At 33.1% G+C, this 9,485-nt stretch overlaps 2 protein-coding genes and 1 pseudogene across 2 annotated transcripts; 2 read left to right on the forward strand and 1 right to left on the reverse strand.

Annotated features, from left to right (window-relative positions):
* Window positions 1-41: 41 nt before the first annotated feature.
* Window positions 42-1,334, forward strand: LOC140967679 (S-adenosylmethionine decarboxylase proenzyme-like; annotated as a pseudogene).
* Window positions 1,335-1,428: 94 nt separating this feature from the next.
* LOC140967693 (peroxidase 11) lies at window positions 1,429-3,219 on the reverse strand. Its single transcript, XM_073428398.1, has 4 exons — window positions 2,894-3,219; window positions 2,605-2,796; window positions 2,336-2,501; window positions 1,429-2,035 (listed from the first exon to the last, which is right to left on the reverse strand). Exons 1-4 carry the CDS (start codon window positions 3,119-3,121, stop codon window positions 1,608-1,610), a joined length of 1,014 nt encoding a protein of 337 aa, XP_073284499.1. The 5' UTR covers window positions 3,122-3,219; the 3' UTR covers window positions 1,429-1,607.
* A 2,111-nt stretch (window positions 3,220-5,330) lies between these two features.
* Window positions 5,331-6,580, forward strand: LOC140967698 (protein SOB FIVE-LIKE 4-like). Its single transcript, XM_073428402.1, has 2 exons — window positions 5,331-5,943; window positions 6,038-6,580. Exons 1-2 carry the CDS (start codon window positions 5,940-5,942, stop codon window positions 6,412-6,414), a joined length of 381 nt encoding a protein of 126 aa, XP_073284503.1. The 5' UTR covers window positions 5,331-5,939; the 3' UTR covers window positions 6,415-6,580.
* Window positions 6,581-9,485: the final 2,905 nt, after the last annotated feature.

Genomic DNA, 9,485 nt, shown 5'->3' on the forward strand with positions numbered 1-9,485 from the left:
TTCTCTGCATCCTTTGCCGTTAGCCATTTTTGTTTCTAAAAATGGCTTTGCCTGTATCTGCTACAGTTTTCGAAGGATTTGAAAAAAGGCTTGAACTCTCCTTTTTCGAGCCATACATCTTTACTGATCCAGAAGGAAAGGGTCTTCGTTGTCTTTTCAAAGCATACTTGGATGATATTTTAGAACCCACTGAATGCACCATAGTTGCTTCACTGTCAAATGAATATGTTGACTCATATGTCCTCTCTGATTCAAGCCTCTTCGTCTATCCTTACAAAATTATCATCAAAACTTGTGGAACAACGAAATTGCTTCTGTCCATCCCGCCCATACTGAAGTTAGCCCAGTTTCTTTCTCTTTCAGTTCAAACTGTAAGATACACCCATGGAAGCTTCATTTTCCCTGGGTCTTACCCTCATCGCAATTTCTCTGAAGTAGTAGTTGTTCTGGATAGCTTTTTTGGAAATCTTGGTCTGGATGGAAGCAAGGCATTTGTCATGGGCGCCTCTGACGAACATCTGAAATGGCATGTTTGTTCTGCAAGTGCAAGCTCTGTGGAATCTTCTAACCCCGTGCGCACACTAGAGATGTGTATGACTGGCTTGGACAGGGAAATGGCATCTGTTGTCTACAAAAGTGATTCGAGCTTCGCGAACCACCCTGATGACCAACAATTCTGGAATAAGAAAAATTCTCCCTGAGTCAGACATATGGGATTTTGAGTTCAAGCCGTGTGGATATTCCGTGAATTCCTTTGAAGGAGCTGCACTATCTATGATCATGTTACCCCAGAAGATGGGTTTAGTTATGCAAGCTTTGAGACCGGTGGCTACGATTTTAAGGTGGTCAATCTACGCCTAATGACCGAGAGGTTTTGGTTCTAAGCTATGTCATCAAAGTTGCACACTAGATATGAAAGCTTACTCTATCACAGAGAAAACCCATTAAGAACTAGGAATTTGGTTCTTATCTATCTCATCAAAGTTGCACACTGGATATGAAAGCTTACTCTATCACTGAGAAAACCCATGAAGAACTAGGAATGAGTGGATCTGTTATTTTCCAGAAGTTTGTTAGGACTGCATCCTGTGGATCTCCTAGGTCTATTCTGAAAAGCCGTGGAGAAGAGGAGGAAGATGGAGAAGAGTAAAGTTTACTGTTTATTTTTATCTGCTTTAATAAAAGATGGCGCTGCCTGTATCCGCCGTCTTCTAGTGCTTTGCATGTTGGCTTTTGGTGGATCAACCTTTGTTGACTGAATTCTGGACTTTGTATCAGCCGCAATATGATTATGTTGGTTTTTTTGTTTAATTACGTTGCCCATTCTGATATATATATCTGCCCATTCTGATATATATATCTTCTATATTGAATGATGTATAATGATAATAAGTTTTAAGTTGATACTGATTCGCTGTGGAAATCTAGTTCAGAAATTCACTTTATGCTTCCTCGATAGATACTAAATACACAATCTCAAAAAAGGACCAAATTTGTACGTTTAAATTATGATTCTTGTATGCGTCAGTATATTTCACGAATACAAAATGAATAGAATAAAGGATTTAAACTTCGAGTCACGCAGTTCCATGAGTTGAAACGCATTCTCATGTATTTATAAACCTGCAATTCTTCCTCACTTCTCCATTTGTATAAGTTTCACTGTTCGTGATATTCCCCAATCTCACCATTGATTCGGCGAACTGCTCGAAGAATGCTATCGGGTTTTCAGCATATTTTGCAACAATCTTCTTGGTTTCAATGGCTAAAATACTAGAATATAGTTCTTGGTCTGAATTTAACAACCCCTCTCCCCGTACCAAGATTTGAAAGTAAGAATTGTCGAATAAATTCGGTGTGACATAATCCATGTCCGATTCATTATTATTAGCTGCGGAGATTCGAGGAGGGCAGATGGATTTCAATTTGTTCAGGTTGACTTGTGAGAGTTGATTCTTCCCTGAAGTTGTGGAAAAATCTCCATAGATTCTGTTCCTGAAATTTACGCAACGTGCCATGCCTATGGTATGAGCACCTGAAACATTATCATATTATTAAACTCTGCACGATCAACATGCATGTAGATTGAGCAAGGATGTATAAAAATTTGTTGAATCCATCTAACCGACCAATCAAGTCAGCTTAGTATTTCAATAATTCTACCATCTTTGCGTACCTAGAATGTAGTGTATATATAAATATGTACACTCTGAAGTACATGTACATTGTGATTATTTCGATTTGAAAAGGGTTTCAGCGGAAACTGTCTCACCCATCTGTCAGGTCAGAGTTAACCGACGGTTGCGACAATATCTTGTAGTCGTAAGGTGCTTACCAGAAAGTGCTACCATATCGGTAACCGATAGACCTTGATATATAAACTTTGAAATGATGGAGATAAGCCCTTCATCTGCTGTGGGGATATTTGTCTCAGTAAGTGCATATCCTGCAGTTTTTGAGTCTTTCCTACCGACAGGGACATCCCAATATGGTCCACCAACCTACAACATGTTCACAAACAAAAATTTAAAACTGTACCAAATAAAATAAACAAACCTGTGATCTCCAAATATTTAAAGAAAAATCTCTTTTTATATGTAATACCAAAACAACAGCATCCCTTGCAGCAATGGTTAGAATATCAGCACAAGAAACGGATCCAGGGCACTCAGATTCAAGCCGGTTCTTGATCCTATCAATGATTCTGAATCCTTTCAAAGCATGCAGATTGTTTGGAGCTTTCTTTTCTCCTTGAAGTGTGATTGTGTCATCCAGCAGAACTGATCCATCACATCCCTGTAACGTAAAATCTCGCAGAAAAGTACATGTTTTCATAAATATGAATGGAGCTGATCGATCAAAAAAGTTGTGATTGATTTTGAACTATAATTACCTGAACGAAGCAATCATGAAAATGTAATCTCAAAATCAAGGCTGCATTACGTGGATCAGAGAGCACCGCGCATTCCATTTCTTTCCTAACGATTTCGAGCACTGTCGGGCATGTAGTTTTGTAGTAATCTAATGTTAAAGGGGGATCATCAGCAAGCAAACTTGAAGAGCAAATTCCAAGAACTAATGCTAAAAGAAGAAGCCCTTTTGAGTTAACTAAAAGTTGCATCTTTTTGGTGGTTTTTTTAGTAGTTCTAAAAGGAGGATTAATTGTGAGAAATGATGAAAGTATGGTTTAAATAAGTGAAATTTGTAGGTTGTTTTCTTGAAATTGTTTCGGTTTTATTTATTTACATTTTATTTTTTAGTCAAAAGAGGATGCAACAACTTTTAGCCAGGTTGGTGGATTTCCCAAACCTAAATTTTGATGTGGAAAGAAAGTAAGATCAGAACCTTGTAATGTGCTGAGCAAATACTTGTAATTTGGGCAAGCAACAAGACGTAAGTGTGACTATCTCCTTCTTTTACCCATTCAACTTTGATAGAACTCTGTATACATATAAGCTTAATTTATTAATAACAATTAATGACTCGAAAAGGATGCTGTTTTCATTGCAGTGTGGACTAATAGAGACAGTTATCCATATAAAAAAATAAATACATACAGCTCAATCTTATTTGAGGTCATTCCTAATACTGCAGTCCTGTTTTGATAACCAAAAAATTCGACTATTTTCGATCTTAAATAAATAAACAATATAATACATAGTCGAGTGTGTCCTCCAAATCCACATTTCATTGCCACGGACCTCTTGGTCTGGTTATACCACTGTCCCAGTAAAAGGAAAAAAACTTGAGTTGGAGCCTTTTTGTAAACACTCAACCCCTAATACTAAAAAAAACAAAAATCCACATTTTCATCGGTATCTATTTTTATTTGATAACACTGGCAAGAGATTTGCATGTCGAGCTGAAACATTCAAGTACACGGGTATTTATTCAACTGTCCCAGACAATTATATGTTTTATATACTGATATACAATTGCTGTCTTTAGTCAATGGAAATAAACAAAAAACAAAAAGATTTTGGGAAATTTGGCGGACGTGAGACAAAGGGTGGTTCCACTGCACCACGTGAAGATGTTCACAAAAAAAGATGCAACTAAAGCACGTACATGTCAACATCCTCCTCACCTATACATGCTGCCATATTCAAAGGTAACTAAAAACACACACATCCAACCCCGACAACAAATACCCCAGCTAAGAGAATGTAGCCCCATTAAGAATTATCAACATTGATAGACAAATCACCACTAGGGGTAAACGAATCGAGTTGATTCGATAACTTTTCAATTCGAAAAATATTTGATTGTATTCGATAAATTTATCGAATTCGAGTCGAACATGTTCGAATTCTTTAGATCCGAGCTCAAAATATATTGTTCGATAATTTGTAAGCTCTAATATTTTATTAATATAAATATATATTAAATAAATAGAATTCGAGTATCTGGAGAATTTATTTTCGAACAATAGTTTGAATAGTTCGCGAATATTTTCGAATCGAACTCTAACAAAATAATTTAAAATTTTGGATCTTCAAATAAACCCCGAACTCAAATATACTAAGAGCCAATTCAATTCATTTAGGCCCCTGAACACCACCCAAAATACTCATTCATTTATACGCGTAATAATTTGTAGGGATATCCTCCAGCACACATGTTTACGTATTTCGCGTGTTCTAGATCAATATGGTGAAGACAGACAATTAGCAGGTTAATTAAAAGGTTAGACTATTCAACAGACAAGACGAATGCAAGGGACCTTTCTTGTCCAAATCCGAACAGATAATAAGCCAAAGAAATGAAAACTCAAGTCGGCCAATGTATTGTCTGACCACTTTATCCCTTTCGGAGTGCACATTTCCAACCAACACTCTTAACCAAGTGGATAACTTCAAATAATTTTCCATGAAAATGGATATGGTGTTAAACTTTCATAAATTTCGAGTGCAAGAATTGAACGGCTTGTATTGTATTTCTTGACGAGTTCATTTACTACAGGATATACGACTTTTAGTGACAAAACATATTGCAATCAGTCAAAGGGTTTGTCAAATTATGGTGTTAGATCGTGGAATGATCTAACTTTGTTTTACTGTATAACATAGCATGTCTAGTAATTCTGGCGATACAATGAGAGAAAAGATAGTGAACCAATCTACCTATTGCAGCAGGAAACAAAATTTTAAAAAAGAAAAGAAACAAAACAAAATAATTTGGATTGGATCTCAACTACAAACAGAACACTTTAATAGTACCGAAAGCTCTTAATGATGCCCCAAAAGGATGAACTGGCTGAAAGAGAGAAGAGTATATAATTTTTTTTCATGATTCGTCACACTAAATAGAGACATTGTATTTACATTATATTCAATCTCTATCAGATATGGGCTCTCATTTATTCAATAACAATCAGAGTTCATATCTAATATGCAATCATTAAGGGAGGCATGCCATAAACCCCAAAAAATAGTCCAACAAGGAGAAAGACAACAGGTTGTGTCGCAAAATGACCATATTACATACCAATTCTTTTATCCAATTTAACCCCGTACAAAATGCCAAAAATGTAGTTGGATTCACTGCATGATTCACATGAAGGGCTGCTACTAGCTGATGACAAGACAGAGAATTAACGCTATGCATATTTAAATGAGCTCTGAATAAGGTCTCCTCTAATCATTGATCTTTCTACATTCTTTTGTCGTTTTGTGGCGTGGGCCTTCTATGTATTTTGCCACTTCGTAAGCAGCTATATATTTATGAAGCAGAGAGCGGAGTAATTACAAGAAAGAGGGTTCCGATGTCTGTTTGCTTAGTGTTTTTACATGTAAATTATTGTGCAGATACAGCTGATGAGTGATTTCTCTTTAAAAATGAACGTTTTTTATGCAAGAACGAACCGAATAGATGAGAAGGGCATTTAATCTTTATCTGTTCAAAGAAGATTGCATATTTTGCTGATTGCATAGCAGCAAATGAGTAATTCATGCTTTCTTAAAAGATATTACAAACATCTTTATTTTGAACTTTCTTTTTCGTTTTTGACAAATGAGTTGTTCTGATATTGTTTAAGGCACTGAAGAATGTAGCAGCAACGAATCCGGATGGACCACATACATAGCTTCTTCACCGGACAAAGAAGACGATCCCACTCAAGATGAAGACGATGAATGCGGTTCCAGCATGGATGAAGGAGTAAATCAGCAAGAATCGGAAGATGATGCCGAAAATATGGATACGGATGACTCCATGGCTTCTGATGCCTCCTCCGGACCTAGTGATCGAAAACGTTTGAGCAATACAAGGAAGAAAAATGAAAGAAAATTATATGGTGGTGAGAAATGTCATAAAAAGGAGGATAGGAAGAAAAGTGGTGAGAAGATAAAGGTTGAAGAGGAGAAGTCTGAAACTAAAGGAAACAGTGGCGAAATATCAGATAAAAAATTATAGGTGTTATTTATCAGTTGCATCCGAAGATTATACATGGGAATTGATCTTGTTTTTAGGTCGGTACACAAATTTTGTAGTTTATGATTCATGTTTCATGCGATTTCAAGAGTCAAAAGATCAGCAATTTAGGCAGCTAGTGCAGTTGGTTCGGAAGAAGCCTTTATTATTACTAGCAAGTAACACGTGCGTTGCACGTGATGATGAATAAACGTTGTAACGAGTAAGTGAATATAAAACAATTATATTGAATGAATTCGAAAGAACCATTTTCTATTGAAAATTCATAATATAAAAAAGCATTCTCAAATTTTTTCTTATTTAATTTTCAGTTTTTGGGTCATCTCTGTGTGACTGTTTTGTCTCAGTTTTCTCATCATTTTAATGAAATCATCTATTTTTTCATTATCTTGAATTTCTACGGTTTCTCCTTTGAAACATGATGAATTTTGTTTTTTTCTGTGGTTTTGTCATTTCCTTAGTGTTTGTTGTTTTCTTATTTTCATGTTGTACTTGTTTTGCCCTTTTCTTTGCTTTCGTTCTTTTCTTATCTTCATTTTGTATTTCATTTGTGTTTCAATTCTTTGTTTTCTTATCAATATTTCTCTTGAGTTGTGGTTTCTCAAATCTATCCACAATTATTGTTTTTATTCTTTCATATAAGTAACTTTTGTTACACTTTAAAAGCTGCTCAAATTGTTGAATAACATTTGAAAAAATCAAGCCATGTACCATAGTTTCCTGCAATACCATATTCATATTGTTAGTACATAACTGATGGTCCGAAAAGAATGTTATTATTTGTTTTAAAGAAATCTAGCATTTGAAAAGTAATCACTTGTGCATTTATGAAAGTTAACTTTCGAATAGTATTTGAGTTACGTCTTTTTGAAATTTGATATATTTGTCGAATAATAAATATTTTGACTACTATATTTTTTTGATAATGTTTTGCCTTTTTCTTTACTTTTGTTCTTTTCTTATTTTCATTTTGTATTTCATTGATGTTTCAGTTCTTTGTTTTCTTATCAATATTTCTCTTGAGTTGTGGTTTCTCAAATCTATCCACAATTATTGTTTTTATTCTTTCATATAAGTAACTTTTGTTACACTTTAAAAGCTGCTCAAATTGTTGAATAACATTTGAAAAAATCAAGTCATGTACCATAGTTTTCTACAATACCATATTTAGGGATGTAAACGAATCAAACCGTTTGTGAGCTATTCGAAGCTCGATTCGATAAAAGCTCGTTTGAGCTCGTTTAATGAGGCTCGTTAAGATAAACAAACCAAACTCAAGCTTTACAGTACTTGGCTCGTTATCTCGTGAACATGTTCGTTGGTAAGTTCATGAGTAATCTTTTAGATGAAAAAAAAATAATTTTGATATTTGATTTATTGATTTTTCATATTATTTATGAAATATATAGAAAAATCTATTAAATTTATTTATTATAATAAATTTACAAATTTTAATAAGAATAATATATTTTTCTTTAAATATATAATTTACTTNTCTCGTGAACATGTTCGTTGGTAAGTTCATGAGTAATCTTTTAGATGAAAAAAAAATAATTTTGATATTTGATTTATTGATTTTTCATATTATTTATGAAATATATAGAAAAATCTATTAAATTTATTTATTATAATAAATTTACAAATTTTAATAAGAATAATATATTTTTCTTTAAATATATAATTTACTTTTTAATTAATTTAATGAAAATGTAAATATATAATTCATATTTATTAAGCTTGTTTAGGCTCGATAAAGGCTTGAATAAGCTCGTGAGCCATGCATATATTCGTTAAATAAAGCTCGAGCTCGGCACGATTATAAACGAACCAAGCTCAAACATTCAAGAGTTCGGCTCGGCTCGTCTCGATTACATCCCTAACCATATTCATATTGTTAGTACATAACTGATGGTCCGAAAAGAATGCTATTATGTGTTTTAAAGAAATATAGTAATCACTTGTGCATTTATGATAGTTAACGTTCGAATAGTCTTTGAGTTACGTCTTGTTGAAATTTGATATATTTGTCGAATAATAAATACTTTGACTACTATATTTTTTAGATAATGTTGGAACATATCAATCAACATCACATCAAGATTTGTCATTGTTAGTATGTCTTTACTATGGACGTGTAAAACTTTTCTTTGGCTAGTGAAGTGGGTGCATGGTCTGCCGTATATAATTAAATCTTATTTAAAGTTGTTAATAATCATCGTGACAAATGATATTAACCATTGGCTTTGAAGTAATTTCCATTTATTTCATTGATATTAGTTATTTTTCTCTTAAGCTACCCTAATTATTATCTTCGTTAGAGTAATTATGTGATATATAATTAAATATATAATAGTTGTTTATTAATTACATGACTTATGATAATTGAATATGTTTTGATCTGTTCATGAATATTTGAATATAGTGAAATCTTTATAATAATCTATTTAGCACTGGAAATATTTATATGTGTTAAATTAAAGCACTTGGTGTAATCATGAAGATGAAAAACGATTTTATCTGTTAAATTTCGTTGTTGTTAATTTTTAAAATAATAATACTATTAAATTGATTTTTTAAAGTGAGTGGTTAAATTATTTCAAAAAATAATCATGTAAACAATTGTTTGGAATGTTTTTTTTCCCTTAAATTGATTTGCAAAACTTATATGATGTAATGATTATAATATATATTAGTTATACAATAATACACAAGATAATATTAAAGTTTGGAAAAACCAATATACGATTAATAGATGGAAGGACAATTCCGACAATTACACAAATCAACTCACTCTTTTAAAGAAATACCTCATTTGGGTACCTGTATGAAATAGTTATGTGATACCAAGCTAACCATAAGTTGAAATTAAAAGGAAAAATGAAAATTATATTTAATTCAAATAGAATCCAAAGCTAATATTTGGACTGACAGTTTATTATTCTATGATATTTTTATTCGATGTGCTGAATTAAATATTATTTGATTGATTTTTGAGTGTCATGCACCTCACTAATCTCCAGTCATTTACTCTACTCCCTAGAATACATATATAT

This window comes from Primulina huaijiensis, unplaced genomic scaffold (genome assembly GCF_012295235.1).
Source record: "Primulina huaijiensis isolate GDHJ02 unplaced genomic scaffold, ASM1229523v2 scaffold26229_ERROPOS72855+, whole genome shotgun sequence".
In the NCBI taxonomy this organism is placed as follows: Eukaryota; Viridiplantae; Streptophyta; class Magnoliopsida; order Lamiales; family Gesneriaceae; genus Primulina; species Primulina huaijiensis.

Coding starts and splice junctions, on each gene's coding strand:
- LOC140967693 (XM_073428398.1), bottom strand. CDS start 3,121: ATGCAACTTTTAGTTAACTCAAAAGGGCTTCTTCTTTTAGCATTAGTT. Junction 2,797..2,893: donor TTCATGATTGCTTCGTTCAG/GTAATTATAGTT, acceptor TTTACGTTACAG/GGATGTGATGGATCAGTTCT. Junction 2,036..2,335: donor CGATATGGTAGCACTTTCTG/GTAAGCACCTTA, acceptor ATAATGTTTCAG/GTGCTCATACCATAGGCATG.